Here is a 21,042-nt window from a genome sequence, read left to right as displayed (position 1 = left end):
AAAAAGGCAAACAGCCCCGGAGCCGCCCACGGCCCCGCACAGCGCCCGGCCCGGTCCGGCCCGGCCCAGCCCCCGGCGGCGCCCCCGCCTTGCGGCCCGGCCCTGCCCCGCACATCCCCCCCCCCCCGCACTCACCTCGGCGAGGCGCGGCGGCGGAGCGGGCGGCGGCCACTCGCACCCCGGGGCTCCCTCCCCGCGCCCGCCCCGGCCCCGCGCGCTTCACCCCCCTCCCCTCCCCCCTCTCCCTTCCCTCCCCTCCCGCCTTCCCGGCTCCGTCTCTCACCGCTACCGGAGCGGCGGCGGCGGCGGCTGGGCCCGACTCCCCCGCCACGTGACCCCCGCCACGTGACCACCACACTTCCCCGGCCCGGCTCCGCCCCCGCCGTCTCTCCCGCAGCGCCGGGCACCGCCGGGGCCGCTCGCCCGAGGGGAGGCGGAGGGGGGGCTGTCCCGAATCCTCCCCCGCCGAGAGCCCCCGGCGGCCCCTGCGAGGCCACGGCCCTTTCGTGGGGTCCGGCCAGCGCCGTGACGGCGTGACACTGTAACGCGACGTGATAACTGCTCGTTTGCCAAGGGGAAAACAGCCGGGGGGGGGGGGGGGGGGCGGTGTGCAGGGCTGCCGCCGCCGCCACGTCCCTGTCCCCCCTTAGCCCCTTCAGTCCCTTACCTTCCTCTGAAAAAGCAGCCACGGAATGCATTACCGAAAGCCAAGGCTGTGTACGACAGCGCGGGTTACTCGACAACGAAGCGCTTAGAGCCGACTTTTCCCTCCTACCTTCAGGGCTAACGTAGGAGGAAGGAAAAAAAGTTGATGCCAATAGCTGGGACACAGGGTCCCATCACGTACCTCTCACTCCTCCCAGCAACAGTCACGGGCGGTGGCACCACTGTACTCCTGCATTTCGACTTAAAGCCAAAGCCGCAGCAGGTGAAAATTAACTGTGTTGATTAGTGCCCTATGCGAAGCGTAACCTTTGCTCCCAGAAAATAACACTTACAAATAACGGGTCAAGGGGGCTCTTATGGGAGAGAATGCCTTTATCCTCAGACTTGGCAAGTCAGAATACAGTCTAGAGTCACCAACATTACAAGACCTGGGGAAGCCTCAGTAAAAAGGGATCTGTATTGCAAACAAGCTCCGAGGCTGTATTCTGGTATCACATTCAGTGCACGCTCCCTTTCTTCAGAAAGGAGCAACAAAATGCCTAAACATAGAAAGTGCGAAGCACTCTGTAGTTTAAGGAAACCAGGAACAAACTGTAACTATCAACTCTAAAAAAGCCATCTAAACAACAGTACTTGGGGACCAGGAAGTGAAAAGGCCCAATCCCCTGCTGGTTTTAGAAATCAAAACTTACCGACCATTTCAGAAACTAGAAAGGTAAATATTTTCACACTATTCCCGAAAGCTCCATCAGGATTTTATCTCACAGCCTGTAGCCAGAAGGGGCCAAACTTTGTGCCAGAGAGCCAGCTAGGTCTGTGAAAACATGGAAGACTGAAGCCTGAGATAAAGTGTTAGAGCTAGGTATAGACTTCATCTGTTAATATAATTCTCATTTAGGAAAAAGTTGTTTTTTCATTGAAGATTTTCAGTTGCACTACACAGGCAAAACCCTTGGACTTCTCTTAAAGGTAGAATAACAGTCCTATAGCTAGAGTGCAACAAAAAACTGTCAGGGATTTCAGGCTCCATTTCTGGGTGCATTGCAGCAGTTATTATCAACTGGTGAGCTATGAAGGCCAGAGTCCCTGAATTACCTCCTGGATATCTGCAAAAGACAACCACCACCACCATCCCTACTGGGAGGCTACATTTATTATATTGGGATTACTTATTCAGTAGAAAATTGAGGAGCCCAAACAGTTAAAACCACTGTATCACTCAATTCTTGTGTTTAACTTAAGCCATCTGTGCCTTAGCTGAATTCTTAATTTAAAGGCCATGGTAAGAATTAAGTTTAGGTAGTAAAGCAAAAAACATTAGAGAGGTTTCCAAAACACAGCTGCAGCTTTAACCCTCTTTGTAATCCTGTCCTCTCCACCCCGGCATGTTAACTGCAGTGTAACAATATTACCTACTAGTCCCTTCTCTCAGCTGTATTAGAAGTTGTCTGTATCTGGGCTCATAATCACAAGAGAAAGCCATGGCTGGTAGTTGTTCACCAGAACACGGGCAGGAGTCCTACCCATCCTGCAACCTATTACATGTTGAGGACTGAAGGAAAATACACAGGAAGATGAACTCTCTTATCACTGCTGCAGCTCATTCTATCAACATATTTCTTTTCCAAAAAACAAATTCACACAGATGCACAAGAGTCCCAGGAACTAGAACCAGACGCTTCAGGCTGTATTTAAACCTTGCAATAGAGGAGCAATCCCCCATCTTTTTCATCTGGATGTGTGAATCTGCAAGACCTGATTCCACATCAGGGATGGACTATAGCATTCACTCATGTACAGAAGCAGAGAAACAGCAATCTCGGATCAAGTCCATAATCTAAGTGACTGGAACGCAGGAGTGTTCTTGCAGTTAAGACAAGTCCTCAACTTCCAAAGTGAAAACAGAAGTCAAAACCTCTATTATTTACATCAATAGCACATGCTCTTTTACCTTGCCTGCAGGACACTGCTGCTCTATAAATGCAAAGGTAGTCACACTTAGGAAAGTATTACTACTGTATTGCATCAGTTTTGTGCAACTACTACTTTGTATTTTTTCTGTGACTAAAGGTACATCTCTAGAATAATCAAGCATTTTAAAACCTACTTAATTCACACTCTAAAGTATTTTTGAAGATATGTACAAAACATAGAAAACTCAAAGGGGAGAGACAACCTTCTTCACTAGTCTGCTCCATTCCTTCCTCCCATGTAATAAGCTTGACCTAAAGCACCAGTTCATTATGGAGCTAATAGCATAAACATTTCAATAGTCCAACTGCAATACTTAATGCAACTTCAGCAGTACAAATTAATAGACACATTAACCTAAAAGTGTGTTATCAAAATCATCGTATCATGCAACATTGTTAATTGTATTATGAAGCCTAAACCCCCCATATTTTTATTTTAAAAAGCTGTGTTTCTACTAATTTCTTGGTATTACTGACCTAAAGAAAAACTTAGTTACCTAGCCAACTTCACTGCATAATAAAAGATCAGTCAAGAAACTGTACAGAAAAGTTTGTAAATTCATTTTTACTATTGGAATATTGTGAATTTAAGGTCAAAGGCAATAAGACACATGCCTTTTCAGAAGGAATTCAGCTTTGTTCATTTCAGTCATGACCAGGCCTATGTCTTTACATCTTACCCAGCTGTGACAGTAAACAGCTACTGCAATATCTGTCCATTTCTATAAAACATTAATCCCATATTCACAATCCTCTAAAGAACAAAAGGCTGGCCTCTTTTTCAGGAAGATTTTCTTATAATACCTCCTTTTTTTTTTTTTAAAGGTAGACACCTTTAAAATAACTGGCTATGACCATTCATGAAGGCAGATGATAAATCCTATTTGTCTATGAACAACTACGTGAATGTCAAAATTTTTTATTTCAAAAAGAAAACACAAGGAAACAATTTCTTCAACTCACCTTCCTTAGTCTGCCCAACCAGAACATCTCAATATTTTTCTCTTCAGGTAAAATATTCACACACTCTCACATTAAATGTTTTCACTGCAGTCACAATTTTTTTTTTCCCATGTCATTTTGCTTTTCATTATTTCTTCCCCATTCACAAGCTCACTCTGTTCATGCTCATTTATACAACTTGGGTATGTTGAGACAGAAAACAAAGCACAGGACTTGGTTGCCTTCCAAATGCAAACATTAGCACTGTAAAGAACAAAACTGTGATTTCTACAGGCATTATATTCCCCAAACTGGTTAGCTGATAGTTCCCTATATACTCTTTATATGTAAAGTCAAGAGTGGTTGTTTTTTTTAATAACACAATCACTTCCTAGAAGTGTTTCATATGCTCCATGAGAAAGCACACCTGAAAAAATTAAATGTAACCATTATTGTTAAAATCCATTTGAATTCCTTAGTTTAACTTGGAGTTTTTGTTTGGTTTTTAAGTATCTTTTGGGGATGTAGCTCTTCTTGATTAATCTCATCCTAAAGACAGTTTAATTTAAAGATGCAGATCTAGTGAGTCCAGAAAACTGAGGCAGGAAAAAGGACAAATGAAAGCCAGTTCTTAAGTTACCCAAGGGAAAGGGGAACTGTTTCAAAAACAAAACAAAAAAAACCCAACCAACCAACCAACCAACAAGTTCTTGCCTCTTTCAGGTGTAATCATTAGCAGGTAAGCAAAATGAGTTCAACATTGGCATGCGGTTAAATCCACACTCAAGCCTCATTGTTATAAAAAATTTATCAATATCTTTGAGTTCAACAAACTAATATGTACTTGCAGGACTGATGTCTTTGTATTGAAAGTTTGACCTGACTTTACGAAATATACATCATTCAAATTCTATTTAAACTGCCAACAGAAAAAAAATATTTTATTCCTTTTCAGTCTAGAAAAGAGATGTAAAGGGAAATCCTGCTCATACCTCTCATTGCTTTGATCATCTACAAGAGCTGCCTCCATCAGACTGTGACTGCCTTTTTTTGTTGCTGGCCAGTGACTTCTCAGAAGACTGCATCAGTATTGCTGCTCTACAACTCCTGAGTTGGACTTCCCAATGTTTAGTAGAAAGGATGTGGAAGGATGTCTGAACTCAGTGTAAGGTTTTGGTAGGAATTTCTTACAAACATAGGCCAAACACTATAGAAAGTCCATTGATATTTACAGGTTTCAAGATGACAAAATTCTCCAATTTCAGTTGCCCAACCTGAAACGTCTCTGGCTGGCAGTACTGGATGTATTTCTTCAAATGTCCCTGCCCCTCCTAGCGATAGCAAATTCTGCTATGTTTGAGCAAATATAAATTTCTTTGGAACCCGGAGTCCATCAGTGGTACTATTCATCAGTATAAAGGCATTGAAATGTAGCCTTTTAGTTCAGTTCATTTCCATTACAAGCTGTTAAAATTAAATATAAATAATAATAAAAATAATCAAGTAAAGATTTTAAAGGTCTCCCAACTCAACTACATCTGCTACACCGTCAAGAAGCCTAAAACTCAAATTAAGGTATGTCATTATTTCACTCCAATTTCTCAGTCCTTCAGCAAAGAAAGGGAAGCTGAGAAATACCAAAATACCCTAAATTAAAAGAAAAAGAAAAAATTGCAAATTGTCTTTATGTGTTGTAAAAAAATGACATGGAACAGTTCACCTTGCAGAACACTACCTCACAGGAACTAAACTAGAATCGGTACTTAAGTGTCAAAACAGGAAAACTGTTCTTGCAGGTGCCTCCATTATTCTATCTTCCTCCTTCACCTCTACCTGGATTTCCAGCATGAATGACTGTCCCATTTTTAATGCACTGGAGAGTTTCTCATGCAAACTTGCTCACTCCTTCCACAGGCAAATCTATTCACTCGTACTTTTTCCACACACAAACCTAACACATTTTTGTTAGCTTTATACACTGAACTGATTCCAAACGGCATTTTCCTTTTGATGTGCCTAACCTTGCAATTTTCCTCCATCACAGAGGAACACAACAGAGAAAGAGAAAGTCAGCTTGCCTGGGCAGATTCCACAAAAGAACAAGGATTTCCTCAGTAGCTGAGGAGAACAGCCAGGCTGACTGATGATTAACCAAACCCTCCAGTTGACTGGCTGTTCACTCCAGCTTACTCCTGCCTCATTTTTGTTGTGGAAGCAGCTCCAACCTTCCACATACATTTTATCCCCCCTTCTTCAAGGAGTTTAATGTAACCAGAACAGGGAAAACAAGGTGTCATCCCAGGATACTGAAAGAACTGACACATTAAAAGCACCAACAATTTTTTTAAAATTAAGTCTGCCAACCCCAGCATATATAACAGAATACATTGTATCTGTATTCAAGAAAGGGAACAATAAGGGCAAGCTCAGAGTTATCCATCTGGTGTGAATGGCACATAAGGATTTGAAAAACATTTTGTAGATAAGAACAAAACCACTTTGGTAAATGGGAAAGTGTGACAATATACACAAAGCTGAATAGAAATGCAACTTTCTCATTTTTTCTTTGTCAGATAACTGATGTGCTAAACAAGGGAAATACATTCATGTTTGTTTTTTTTAACCTTTACTTAGTATTTCAAATGGTGCCATACAAGATATTAATTAAACTGGAGATGAGGATTAGTACAGATAGCAAGGGATGGGATACACTGATGGCAGTGGATGGTGCTCCAAAGAAAACAGTTAGACTGAGGAGATATTATAAATGGAGTCCCTGAACAATCAGTCATGATACTGACCTTTTTATATTTTTGTTAGTTGACCTTAGAACAAAAACATGAGCGTTCTAATAAAATTTGCTGATGACACAAACTTGAGAATAAACAATACAGCCTAGAACCAGAATATATATATCATTCAGAAAAGAATGGATGACCCACAGAGGCAGACTAATACAAAAAATGGGATGAAATATGATAGTACAGAGTTCAAAATCATGAACTGAAAGACTTACAAATGTAAGGCATCAACTGAAGAGAGAGGAGGAGAAAAATAGGTATCTGCCAATCAGCAACTGAATATCCATAAGGCATCAATCTGATGAGATCATGAAAGAGGCTAATACTCACAGGATTTCCAAGAGAGCTCTGGAACATAAATGCTACTGCACTGATACTGGGAAGACTTCACCTAGAATTCTGCACACAGTTGTGATCAATTACATTAAAGAATGATAAACTAAACTTGAACTGGGTAGAGAAGGAGGAGGAGAAACAGACATGATTCTATCTATATGTTGCTCTATTAAAGAAACAGGCAAAAATTGACTGTGTTTGATTTGCTACATCAGGTTAGGCCCCCTTATGCATCTCATAAGAAGTTTAGCATTATGAAACTCTAGTTCAAAGTGAGACCTTTGAACATGTCTACAATATAAAGAAGCAATAAATACAACTTCCTCAAAGCCCACATTAGAATATTAAAATGAATAGCAGCTGGTAGAAATACTTCCAAGGTCCTGTTTTTTTCAGATGATTGCTTTAATGGCTGAGATATAAACTTTTTTAGCTTAAATCTACAGAGACCCATGCCATATATATATATAGATCCTTCAAAACCTCTTATCACTTCAAAGTGTGGTCTCTTGAGCAGTTCAAGTAAAAGGACAGCACAGCAAAGCTTAAGCAATCCTTTCTTTGCAAAATTCAATGGAGACAGCATTCAAATACAAAAATAAAGAAAGAGTTCTTGAAAAAATATGAAATAAGAGAAAAGCCATCAAGATGTTCAAGGTTTTAAGCATCAGAATTCTAACAACAGTTTATCACCAGAGTCCCAAACAAGTATTCTCTGTACTATCACTCTCCATAGTAGAAAATACAACAAATACAGAAATTGTTGCAAAATCAAATGTGAATTCTTAAAAAAACATAACATAATTACAGCATGATACCTGCATTTGCTGTGGGTAGTCCTATAAAGTAACATGATCAAATATTTACGTCCTTTTACTGCACTGAAAAAATAATTTCAATCTAGATTTAACAGTAGGAAAATACACTGCAAGAATATGATGAATATACTGATTGTTTTTTGCATTTTTTACAGTTTTAGCAAAATATAATACAATGATAAAAAGCAGCTCTATGTACAAAGAAAAAAAAAACCCTTACTTTCATATTGCCTGATTAAGGATCTCACTGATCATTTTAATCTCAGTTTTAGAAGGACACAAATTCCAGATGTGAAAGGCCTGGTTATCCTTATTAGCACCCCAATTTCCTACTTTTGTTCCTCCTTGAGAGCCCCACCACCTGCTTGAGGCTTACAGTGATGCTATTCAGTGCAAGGACTGCAAAAGCATCCCTCTCCTCCCTATACTGTAAGAAATATTGTCAGGCAAGGAAGGATATCTTTCTCCCACAAGGTAAGCACACTGTAGCCACAGTGATTATATATACACACTGCATATACAGATGTATGCACACACACACATACACACAGATATTTGTGTGTGTGTGTGCATTTATATGTTTATATATATATAGATATAGACACACACACAGAGTATTCCTAACCTGTCACTCAGATTTGTGGTTAGGCCAGGATGTGATGCTATGAGGACCTAAGAGTCATTGATTGGCAGCCATATTTAACATGCATGCATGCAAGCTAACATACTAGCACAGTACGATGACCTAGAACTGAATGCATATTTTCCTATGTATGTTATGAAGTACCTCAACATTTACTTTTACTAGAGAATACTTATATTTTAACAGGAACAGAGAGCTGAACAGACTTCCATTGTGCATTTTGTATAGCTAGAAGAGAAAGCAAGGCTGCAGTCCTCATAGGAGTAGCAGAAAAATAAGTACTCTTACCCCCATTGTACCAATTACATTAGGGCAAAGGAAAGCTACCTGCTTGAGAACGTAGAGCAATGTCAGACTTTTCACTTCTCCACTAGATCATACTAGTTAATGTAAAGGTGAACTATTCTTGAAGTGGTGAGATAGTCTCACCAAAATAATGTTGTTAACATCTTCCTTTCTCAGAAAGAACTAATTTTCCCAGCTCTAGTAGTAAGGCAGAAGTAAAAACATTACTGTTAAATGTAGTGCTTAGTATCACAGATGATCAGGTCTTGAAAGCTAGCAGAAAAACTCTGAGTAGTAAGTTCACTGCACTTGGTAATAGGTTCACATTTGCGTGAACAAAGTCTTAATTGCTCTGCTAATACTTGCTTTATATATTTACTCCTTTTTAATTATTTTTCTTACCAACACCTGGAAGAAATTGGAACTAATGACTTGGCATTTTGTCTATGTTCTCAACACTTGCTTCACAATTTACATATATTTAAATGGCTGCTTCATTAAAAAAGATCAATCACTTGGCACCAGAAATCATACTTGGAATGAATTGCATTCAATACTTACTGGTGCACACACAAGTTATTCTCACATGTACTTTTATTTTTGTACTTTTAAAAGACAAGAAAATGAAATCTTTACATCACCCTTTCAATTGTACATGATACTTCATTATTGCATTACTTTATGCCATCACAGACATTACAAATGTTCATGATGGTCATCATTACATACTGGGTGCTAGGACAAAGGAGAAAAGTACTTGTCATGTTTGAGTGTAGCAATTTTTGAGAATGAAAAATCCAGATTTTGACATTCCCTCGACCCAAGAGTGACAAGTTTCCAGCATATCCAACTTACGATTTTGCCCTAGATGTCCCAAGGCAAGCTTCCTGACTAGCAGAAACGAAAATATTGACACAAGTGATTAATCTCAAGCTTGAGCAAGGGTGAAGTGTTGCCAGTGTCTGCCAAGACTGGTCTTAAACATAGGCCATTTGTATCAGTCTTCTCTCTTTATTTCTATGACTTGTTTTGGTTATGATCTTCATATAACTATGACAATAATGAAAAAATGCATGAAAGCCTCCTTCACTGTTTCAAATTGAGAGGTGTAGTGGGTTACTTCTTGTAGTTAGCAATTAGAACAATAAAAGTTCTTTGCAGACCTTCACGGCTCCTTTTGGTTTGTGATACATTTAAAAAAAAGAAATGATCTAGAATAACTGTGCATATTGAAAAGGCAGTTTCACCTTGGTCTAATTTTTCATACTTGTAGCAAACAACTTTAGGAACCACCTCCTGAAAAACACACACCCTCAGAATCCCTCCTTCCCACTCCCTCCAGCTCCTTCTGGCTCCTGCTGTCACAGAGCAGGCTAAACAGGCAGAAATGGCTTTAAAAAAAAGCTCCTCAAAGCCAAAAGGGGAAACATTCACTAGTTCCAAGATTTCAGGTTCCCTGGTCCCCCTGACAGATTTGTTCAGATGCTCAGCTTTGCCCACGCCTCATCCCTACTCTCCTGTTTCTCTCAAATGCTGTTTGCAGCTGCCTTTGCCCAAATGGCAACCTGGCCAGCAGCAAAAAGCTGTCAGTCCTCTACCACACTAACCTCACCATGGCTGTGCTTGACAATATCCATTTCAAATATTCCTTAAGAAACCAGGCCTCTTTTTTTCTTCAATTTTATACCAACTTTATAACTTTCCCAAAATTAAAAGATATAATTAGTCTCAGTTCAAACCACAAGCAAAATCGAATGCAGGGAGCCTGCTTCATATTACAGCTGAAGAGAGATATTTCTTTCGTATCTTAAATTCAAGCTGGTTGATGATACAGAAGGCTATCATTATTCCAGGGTTACTCATCACTGCTGAATCTCTAGCTCCTGGAATACCTATCTATCTAATGATATACATACCACACACATGCAGAACACATTTTACACCCAATAAAGTTGTCAGTGTAGGAAAATCCAGAGATTAAAAGGAAGCAAAACTACACTATCATTCCACATGGAAAAGTGGTCCCATCCAGGACAGAAGCAAGGAAGAGTAATAGGCATAACATTAAGAAAATTGCTCTCCCAGTCCTTGTGATATGTTGGCTCTGATGATAAATACAGGACCTTCTGTAAACCAATTAAGTTCTAGTTAATTGCAAGTACTTTTTTGGATACAAAATTAAAATTGAGTGCAATCTCTCTCTCTCTCTGTTTTGTTCTTATACTCCTTGTGATCTTGTTCAATTCCAGAATCAACAGGAAATGCTGGTTGCAAGCCTAAAATACTCTTCCCCCTCTTTCCTATCTTTTCTCTTTTGTCCTCCTATCTCACCCTTTTAGCTTCAAAACATCAGGAACACAACACACAAAATGCTGACAGATTACAGGTTTGCTTTGCATGTTTACCTCTCGCTGACTGTATATCAGCTATGCCAACATTGAAGAAATCTGCAATCCTTTCTTATCTGCAAGTGATCTCTTCACAGCTGCAAGCATACCCATCATTATGCACATCCTGTAATTCACAACTGGGTCCATCTTTTCTGTAATAGAAAAGTGAACAACTGTATAGCTCTGACAGCCAACTCCTTCAATCTATAGTTATCCAGAAATTTTGCTTGCTGTTTCTCTCCTGAGGGGCTAGGTTTTATGGCTCATCAACTACCTGTCAGTTTTGATGTTGGGTGGGTTTTCTTTGGTGTGTTCAAGCACATTCCTGCATGGGTCTTCCGAGTCTGCTTTTCTTTTGGTAAAAGAAAAATATTAACTTGAGAATTAGGGGTCTTCCAGGAACCTTATACTTGTTACTGATATATAGAATTTCTCAAACACAACAACAATACTCTAAAATTTTCACTTTTTAAATTTGTTCACTGGACAGCAACTTTACAGTCTGTTTCTATTCTGCAGTTAATCTGCTTAATACTGCTACAGAGAGGACAGAAAATTACTTTTTCTGCCTATATGAAAAATACAATCACTAATATCCAAGGTATCAGGTTTTTTTTGTTATGGGGTTTTTGTTTGTTTGTTTAGGGAACATACTGAATTTTACCTTTATATAGGTGTAAATCAATAAAGCTATATTCACTTTTGGGGGTAATGAGGGAAAAACTTTCTATACGTCTCATTTCTATGTACTATTAGCAACACCATAGTGATACAGATGCAGAAATACCCAGCACAGACTTAGTTGTTTGTCTGTGTCTTCCATACAGTATGGTGCATGTGCTCAGAGGAACAAGTACCCTCCAATCCCATGCATTTTGTATGATGAGGAAATAAAGAGAAAAAAACTCCATAAAAGTTACTTCTGACTGTATCAGCAATGTCTTCCTGTGATTTATGCTCACTAAAAATGATGTAACTTAATTCAGAACAAGTCCTAAAGCAAGCTAGTGGTGTGGAGATACACAGACCTACCAGTAACATCTGAAGGGAATACCACATTTCAGACAATTTTAATGTAACAGGACTGTGCACCTAAGCATAGAAAGAAAACACTGGATAACTAAACATCTAAGAAATGTCAGAGCTAAAGATACTACATTCCAACATCTCCTACTAGAAATATCTTTCTAGAAGGATCCTTTGAAGTTGAATGTTCATCTCCAGCTGAAAGCATATCCAGAGACAAAGATATTAAATGTTCCAAAGCACAGTAAGTCTCTGACCCACCATTTCCCATGCTGCAGCAATTTTATTAAAAGTAGTTTAAAATATTGGTAAGAGCTCCCCTTACTGGTCTGCCGTCAAATTGTTATGTCTTCAGTTCTGAAAATCTTTTTATATGAAACAAATATGGGTAAAATATTACTTCTACTCCACATTTTTTAAAAAAAATAAATGAGCTCCAAATAATCTTTCTATCAGGGACCCTATTTTTTAATTTTCTTATTAGTTGTTAAGTCATAAGACTTAACAGGTAGAATTTGTTCTTCCACCTTTATGAACTTCACCTATTTAGTGAATCCTTAATTTTGTATAGCATATGTAATCCTTGCCAAAGTCTGAATTACAAAACAAATACAGACACCCAATTCTGACAAACTGAGTAATGCCTCATTTCACAGTAATCACCACCAGCTTTAATGGGATCATTTGTGGGATAATCAATGAGTTAGTGTGGGAAAAGGATCAGAATTTGCTGTGAAATTGGGAACTGCAAAAAGATTTATTATAAAAGCTTACTGTTTTCTTCAATGATCTACTGCCTGGTTGGAAGAACAAAATATACTTCTCAGCCTGTGTTGGTTTATATTAAAGATTTTTTTATATATATATATATGGTTTTTAGAGCCCTACTTTTGCAAGCTCAACATAGGTGCTGACTGAAATTGGACACTTTTATGGTGATGACACCAACTAAGCAAGGTTAAAATAAGTCATTTTAATGACACTATGAAATACCATTATCTTCAATTCACAGTAAGCAATCCTGTTAATGCATAAAATACATGTTCTCTAGTTTGAGAACACTTGCATACTTGAGGTGGGCCTGCAGTTAACTTGAGTGAGAGAAAACAAATATCTGTTGTTATACCACATTAAAAAAAGAATCAGAAGATATGCTTTTGAATACACCCTAGAATCCTGGGAAGACAGTAAAATAGGATTTCTTAATGTACAACAGCACTTGGAGAAGCTTTTGTATAGCACATCACACTAGCCATCTAGCTCTCAGCACTGTGCTACATAGAACAAAAAACAAACTATCATTATAAGCACATCGCATTCTGAAAAAAATAAACAAAATCACTCTATCATTCTTCATTCCAAATGGATTCAGATGCCTACCTTTTTATGAAACAACACTGGCAGTTTGGCTACAAAGTCAAATCCACTCAATCTGGGTTCTCTCAAGTAGAAGAGTGCAATTCCCTGAAGCATTCTCTATTTTCTTTCAACACAATTTTCTTTCTTGAGGCCACATCCATTCTCTCTACTGATTGCTGGTTATTTCCTCCTTTACCACACTGGACAATTACTCTCTCTGGGCTGTTATACTGGAGAGAAGGAAAGGGGACTTACACATTGGTAACAAGCTAAGAAATTAATTATAATCCCTATCTATACTGATTCAGGGTCATCTTCATCATGCTGCCCCCAGAATTAGCATTTAGACTTATTTGCTTTTGTGGTACACTACGGTCATATTACACAGCTAGCCTGGGGGTTTTTTAAGTTTGTTTATTAATAGTCTTCAATCTGAGGCTTGAACAAAAACCAAAACACCAAATAGTGTAAGTTTCAATAAAAATTAGGTGCTATTGCTTTATTTTAATAGGAAGCTGCATTTTCAGTTTCCACCCTTCCCTTTCCATTTAACATAAATACTTTGTTTGCATTGTTCAAGTTCTCTTACCTTGCTTTAGAGATCTCTCTCATCTTTCTGTCAAATATTACTCTTTAGCTTCTGCAGTGGTATTTATAGCTACCATGACAGTGGTATTTATAAGCCTGTTCAAAGTTTCCGTTACTACCCAAGAGCAACTGTTTACATCACAAAACACAAACAAGTGAACTTACTTATACTTAGATCTAAAAAAGCTTGCAAGTAGCAAATGAGAATGAAGTTCAAGTAAGTATCCTTTAGATAATTACTCTACCATGCTCTTCCTCCAGGAGGCAAGATACTTCCAACTCACACTAAAAGCAAAAAGTACATGACCAGTTCAACCCTTGGCAGTGAAAGCCCATCAAGATAAAATTTGCTGCTTCAGCAAGAAGCGACAAGTCTGTCATTCAAGCTCTATTTTTGCTGCTGAAGCAGGATCTGAACAGAGTATAGTTCCTATGCTAGATACCAGCAAAAAAAAGTGAACTTATTACCTATGGATAGAAATGTTAAATTAACATATAATATTCCAAATACAGTGAGACCTGATGTTCTCACCATATCAACTCTATTAGCAAAACAAATACACATATATTTAAACAAACCTCCTTAACCTTCTATTTGCAAATGCTTCCAACCTTAAAAAAAGATATTCTTAACACAATGTTTAATTCTGAGCTCCACTTACCAATATTTCACACCTGAATGAAAGCCAGAGAAAACATTTAAAATCTGTAAGTGTAAATGCTAACTATCTCAAGATGTCTTGATATTTTTAAAGCTAGTATCTATTTTTCTCCCATCCGGGCAATATATACATATATTTTTAAAAGCATGTAAGCTCCAGGATTATATGCATTTACAAAAAAAAAGCTTTCTGGGGTCCAAGTTTATTCAGCCCCAGAAACCCTTGGGTGTTTTGGTTTTTTAGTATCTATACATCCTCAAGTTCTAAAAGCTTCCTCATTGGATTTCCTTCACCATACTACATGATTCTGTGATTCTAGACCCTTTTTTCTCTAGAAAGTACAAAGAACACAGCTCCTTAGACTCCATAAGGAGACACCAATTTGCTTCTTTGTATCTTCTGTTTACTCTTCCAGCACAGAATCAGTTAGGCCTGGTTAGGTTGCGGGAAAGATCTCAGTCTTGACAGGTTTAGAAGTTAAAATCCATAAACATGTTTGCTTGAAAAAGCCTGAGAGGAAAGAGTATAAGAATGTATGCCTGTTTAGGTTATACAGTCTGAAACTTCTATCCCTCTGTATTATGTAAGCCATTTATCACTGGAACTACAAGCTAAAACGTAGGTCATGCAACAATAAAGCTGTACAATTAACCGAGAGAAAAATACAAGAACTGCAAGAAGTTTATCATCAACTTAAAAGGAAAACCACTACAGAAACGTAGCACTAAACATGCTAAATAGAGAGAAGTTTAACGTGTAATTCTAACATGACTTTTCAAACAGTGTCATTTGAAGAGAGAGTGAGGGATCATTTAGCTTTCATCAAAATCTGGATTCCAAAGAAAGGACAGAAGACACTTTTAAATAAATTGCATTAAGCTATCATGCCATGTTAAAGACTACCAATTATCTCTCCATTAAATGACCATCCATTAATCTTCCACAAAATAACACTTTTGAGATAAATGTTTGACCAATCTCAGGAAAGAGGTAAGGAACCATAAACCATTCATAAAAGACTTCAACTTTTTATTTCAAGTGAAGGTGTGTAGCTTGTTCTTGATCTATGTGACTAGGGAAGCATCCACTTGTAAAAAAAAAAAAATATATGAAACAACTTGGATCAAAACCCATTGTTCTATACAGTCAGAGAGAAGAGTGGGGTGCCAGAAACTACGTGAAGCTCAATTCCGCAGGGCTATTTGCTCATCCACGTGAGCCTGAATATATGCAATTCTGCAATACTTTCTTTGGACAGCTTTTTGATTAAAAACATCCAATGAAGCTTTCTCCTGAAGCTTCCCTAATTCCTGGGGAAAAAAGCCAAAAACAAAACCACCAATTAATCTGATACCTACTGGATAAGAAAAAAAAGCAACTGCAGCAGAGTCAGTACAGAAAACTATTCTGTATAAAAGCCTCTCTATTTACACGTTTTCCCCACAAATATAAAAAGACAGCATCTATCTGTTGTACGTGAGCAGCTCTGAAAACCAAGCTTCCCTTTCAAGTAATATCCTAGAAGTCTTTAATTTATAAATGAGCCAATAAATTTAACTATTTTGAATAGGAATGAGAGGATGAGAGAAAAGGTAATACATGTTATTCTTCTTGTTTCTGTAATCTGTATCTGCCATATTTATAGACAGAAATCTTCAAAGGTTTTATCATCATGTATTAGCTGACTTACTAAACAAGCCAGTGTCTGAGATAGTGAGTTACAAATACAGTGTGAAAAAAAAAAAAAAAAACCTATGAAACTATGAGGCTGCTTCTTTGCAGCAAAGTGCAATAGGGGAGGAAGAGCTAAGCTGAAGAAAACCAAAACCAAAACCCAACACCCCCCAAAAAAAACAAAACCAGCTTTCTTCTTTGCAGATAGAGTAACCAAGTCTTTATTTCCCCTTCCTGATCACACAAGCTTATTGTGACTAGGTATTAGCTTCAGTGGAAAAATACAAGCAATTTTATATCTAAAGGATTGGTCTCCCATTTATGTTACCCCTTTAATTTGCTATTGTTGATATACAAGTTTACAATTAAAATGTGATGATCTTGTTGTACCCATCCCCCCATATCCTTTCCTCCCCTCCAAACTTCTAGATGCCTACCACCACTTGCCAAACCCAGAACAACATAGAAAGCACAGCCTTGGTAGAAGTAGGCGAGTAGTATGGGGCATTTGTAAAATGTTTGGGGAAAAACACCCACAAAAAAACACCAACGACAAAAAAATAAAGTAAAAAACCCTCCAAAACAAAAAGAAAACTCATGCCAACTTTCATTTTCATGTATAAAACCCATTAAGTTAAAGCAGTATCTGACCATACCTTCAACATACTGAGATGTTCCATCAAGCACAGATCATACTTTAACAATACTCTTTTACATTCTATCAGTCACACTATAACCAGATTTAATCAGTTCCACAGGAACGGAACACGTCAGAGGAATTCATAGAGCATTCCAATACAGAAACACAACTCTAATTGTTGTGTGATACCATCTTGCAAGATAAAAATCCTAAAGGAAAAACAGAGAGCATGCATCAAAAATTCTCTAGACAAGTCCTCAAGTGTTTAATTTTAAACATTTTAATAAAGATACCATAATCTTTCAAAATGAGAAATAAAACCCAATTTGAGGGTATTTTGTCTATGAAAATGATCCATTTTTTAAAGTAACCACTTCCATGTAGAACTTACTAACCACAGTGTATCTATTAAAACAGTAATAACCCAAGCTATTGAAATCCACTATTCCAAAACTCGCAGTAATCTCATTTCTCTAGTCTTTTTACTTCTGAGTAATAGGAAAAGAGTTCTGGTCCATTAACTCGCCCACTCTCTCCTGGAGGAAGTTAACCAACTCGGCCAAAACAAAGACATGAGTTTCATCCAGGTCTTGTATGATGAACTTCTTTCCCAATGCATTTGACTCATCCAAGTAGAGCAGAAATTGCTTCATTGCTGGGTCACTGTAGAGACAAACACACATCAGATCCTACCTCATTGTAATAAGATACAGTTAAAAACAAAAACCCCACCATTTGAAGACACCCCTGAAGTTCTTTGGGAAACTAGTATTAATTTCAAGAGCTGCTCACAATTTGAAGTTTGTGAAGCTTTTGAAAAAATTGTTTCTTTCACAATCAGAATTGCTTGAATTACTTTAGAGATAAAAATAAAGTGGTAACAAAGTCTAATGAGAAAAATTGGCTGCTTGATCAGCAAAGTGCCTCTATGCTGCTGCTAAACTAGCTTAAAAACAACCCCCAACCCTTAATCAGGTAAGTTTGAACTTACATTTCTATCTTCAGCAATAGCAGCATAAAAACCATGTTTTCTTAGAGCATATTTTTGTTTAAGGGTAACCAAAACCCAGATCTCACTCGAAGTAGTATAGCACAGAGAAAAAGTGGTCATGTGTGAATTGTACATTTATCACACCATAACTGAACAGTTTCTTCTTTTTCATGATGTCACCTTCTAAGTTAAACTTAAGTGTTTAGAAGAAAACATTTTGGAAGTATGGAAACTGAAATAGCTGCATTATGCTAAGCAACTAGATAAAGTGGCTTCAAAATATAAGCTCTTTGATCCACTGAACTTTTGAAGAATTCAGACAGTATTATTCTGACACTAGCTTTTACAAACCAGGAAAAACATGTTTGCTGGTAAAACTTAGTATCTGACTGCAATAACTGGTGAAGAGTATGTGCAAGAAATACAGGAAATTGGAATCGAGTAGCTCAGGACACTTTCAAAATTATGAACATAGTTGTTTTGGCAACATATTAAGTATTCTTTTAAAGAATTACTAACATAGAAAATCTTAAAAGAACTCCTTGGTTAATCTTCACTCTTTTAAATGCAGTATGAGGACCAATTCTCCCTTACCTAAAAGTATATATGGTCCAAAGACATGCACTATGAGACCAAACCCCTCGCCTGCCCCCTACCCAGTAACTCAAAAAATAACCTTTAATATTGGCCTCAAACCTGCAGAAGCATGACTAAAGCAAGGTAAACTTTCAAAGTACAAAGTAATTTTCAGGAAAGGAGAATGGGAAAGTCTGGAGGCTATTATCTTCTTTAGAAGAGCCACTATTTATGTACTCTGGCATTTAAGAGGAGAAACAGAAGAGTTGAGAAAAATCAGATACCAGAAGTACGTTGTTCCCAGCACTCTTCCACACCTTCCTTCGGATGAGCGCAGGGAGGTTCACTTTTTGCTCACATTGACTCACATTAGTAGCACTAGATGGCACGAGCTTTTATCCTAGCTGGTATGACCAGCCTGTATGATGTTAGGCAGTATCCAGAGACTGGTTTTCACCCAATCAATATACAGAACTGTAACTGGTGACAGTAGATGTATGTCACAGCAGAAACACTGATCTCGTTACAGTACTTGAAGATTGTAATCCTTGATATGGTGTCTTCAGAAAAGTTTAGCTATTTATTGGAAGAGTATGGAATAAAAAGACCTGCACAACATTTCACTATTTTATTTGCATGATTTACACACTCAGAAGTGACTTTTTTTTTCCACTTCCTGTCCATTTGGTATCTTAAACATCCTCAGAAAATTGGGTTGTAAAGAACTTGTATCTGAAGTGTAAACAAGGGTTTATAGTAGCTCTGCATCTTCTCCTAGGATGGAATTTTGTGCCCAGTCATAGGCTACCCTTATGAAAAGGTGGGGAGAAAAACAAACAAAACCAAACCACCAAGAGCTAGCAAAACCAACTCAAAGGCGAGTTTCCCAGGGGCTGTTGAAAATGTCTGATGGCATAACAACTGCTGTAGATTTGTTGCCAGATAGAAAATTTCCTTTCCTTTCCTTCCAGGGAGAATTATTAAGTTCCATGCTAATACTAAGGGGAACGTGTCCACAGAGCTGGATAAACACACAAATCCTTAGGTATGCATAAAATAAACACAGAACATGCAAAATAAAATATTTTGCTAACTGCTTGAGATTCTAGAACTTCTTGCTTTGTCAGTCAAGAATTTTGCTCTGGGCATCTTTACATAGCCAGTTACAGGCAGGCAATTACTTGTGCTTCACAATGTTTGTCAAGGTACTAGCATGAAGCCAAATTTGAGAAGACAGGCTTTTTGTTATAGCAGACTTTAGGCTCCAAACTGCTCACACATAGCCATTAGACATCCAGACTTCAGCTGGATAACGTCCAGTCAGCTCAGGACTTAGCTGCTGCAAGCTCACAGCTATATATAGGCACATCACAAGAGGTTCAAGGTTCTTCTACTTTTGTGCAGTTACAGTCTGTTAAAAAGTTTACAATCTAAGTATACAGTAGAATAATGCTAAGCAATGACCCCGCAAATCTTGACTGATGTTTCTTTTTACTTCGGAGGTAACCAGTTACCGGAGTTATTCTAGAGACTTCAGATTGTATGAAAGCCTGTTTACTGCGCATACATCAAAAACTTGCTTTTACAAACAAGCATACTTCTTCTGAGTACAATCTACAAACAGAACCACATGTCAGCCTTGAATCGAATTTGGACTAGAGCCGATGAAAAAAAGACATGACAAAGGATGAAAGATTATCTCATCTCCCTCTAGAATCAGTAAAGAAACACATTGCTGACAAACAAAAACCCCCATTATTTTAAAGCAATATAAAGAGCAAAAGAGGAAAACAGTATCTTGAAAAGGCATTTGGAATTAGGATTACCTACAACTGCCTCTCTCCTTCTTCCCCCAAAAGCCATACTTTTCTCCTGTCTGCTTGGTCAGCACCACCCGTCCTCACAACAATTTCTGGTTTTTTGGTCTAGACTCTTAAGTTACTTATAATATTTCCGGCTCTAAAGAAACAGGTAGACATTAACACAATGAGAGACAGTAAGCACTGTTACTCACCATTCAATCAGAACACCTTTCAGAACATTCACCATCTTCTCAGTTCTCTTGCCAACGCTGAAAGGAAGAGGGGACAAGAACAACTCTTGCTTCGGGTTATACACGTAAACAGAGGAAATCTGAAAGAAAAAGAAACAACGCTTTGACTGAACTCAGCGATCCCTGACGGCAACTCACCACCCCCAGAGCAGCAGCGCTGCCCCACTAATTAGGCCGAGGCCTTGGAGAGAGGCCCGCGGGGCCCGGCCGGGGCAGCAGGGCTCGCTCAGGTGAGGCGCTGAGCTGCGAAAATTAAAGTCCTCTCCCCTCACCCCGAGGGCAGTCCGGGCAACTCTGCCCCCCGCCAGCACCGCCGAGCTTCTCCAGCGGCTGCGGCCGACTACGGGCCCTTCTGCCGCCGGAGGCGAGGCGTGCCGCGGCCTGGGCAGAGGGAGACAAACCCCAACCCGCCCCTGGGGGGGCTGGAGGCGTTGAACAGGCGGGGCGGCTCCCAACCGGCAGGTCCCGCCACTCCCGGCGGCTCCAGTCCCACCCGCCCATCACCTCCGCCGCTGCCTCCACAGACCGCTGCCCTGACGACGGAGGCGCCGCGACCGCCGGCCACCGCTTCCCGGGCGCATGCGTAGCCGCCCCCTCTCCCCCCTCCGCTCCCGCCGCC

At 39.1% G+C, this 21,042-nt stretch overlaps 2 protein-coding genes across 11 annotated transcripts in view; both read right to left on the bottom strand.

The window, feature by feature from the left end:
- The window catches only part of TULP4 (TUB like protein 4), a 173,199-nt gene extending 172,431 nt beyond the window's left edge, over positions 1–768 (bottom strand). For 3 of the 9 annotated variants that reach the window (XM_074818850.1, XM_074818853.1, XM_074818854.1), the window contains exon 1: positions 284–328. The gene's annotated coding sequence lies outside the window, so the exon portion shown is untranslated. Of the gene's footprint in view, positions 1–135; positions 216–283; positions 352–667 lie in introns of those variants that run through there. The other 6 variants (XR_012622530.1, XM_074818845.1, XM_074818849.1 and 3 more) reach the window with 4 other exon arrangements.
- Positions 769–17,062: 16,294 nt separating this feature from the next.
- On the bottom strand, positions 17,063–21,023 carry GTF2H5 (general transcription factor IIH subunit 5). 2 transcript variants are annotated; one of them, XM_074818866.1, is made up of 3 exons: positions 20,928–21,023; positions 20,385–20,503; positions 17,063–17,466 (listed from the first exon to the last, which is right to left on the bottom strand). In XM_074818866.1, exons 2-3 carry the CDS (start codon positions 20,417–20,419, stop codon positions 17,286–17,288), a joined length of 216 nt encoding a protein of 71 aa, XP_074674967.1. In that variant the 5' UTR covers positions 20,420–20,503; positions 20,928–21,023; the 3' UTR covers positions 17,063–17,285. The 2 variants fall into 2 exon arrangements, with proteins under 2 accessions (XP_074674967.1, XP_074674968.1); XM_074818867.1 differs by lacking the exon at positions 20,928–21,023 and adding an exon at positions 20,696–20,882.
- Between the last annotated feature and the right edge of the window lie 19 nt (positions 21,024–21,042).

This window comes from Strix aluco, chromosome 3 (genome assembly GCF_031877795.1).
Source record: "Strix aluco isolate bStrAlu1 chromosome 3, bStrAlu1.hap1, whole genome shotgun sequence".
NCBI classification, from domain to species: Eukaryota; Metazoa; Chordata; class Aves; order Strigiformes; family Strigidae; genus Strix; species Strix aluco.
The sequence above is the reverse complement of the archived record's forward strand: the minus strand, read 5'-3'. Positions and strand labels throughout refer to the sequence as shown.

Coding starts and splice junctions, on each gene's coding strand:
- GTF2H5 (XM_074818866.1), bottom strand. CDS start 20,419: ATGGTGAATGTTCTGAAAGGTGTTCTGATTGAATG. Junction 17,467..20,384: donor AAAGGTGTTCTGATTGAATG/GTGAGTAACAGT, acceptor TTGTCTCTACAG/TGACCCAGCAATGAAGCAAT.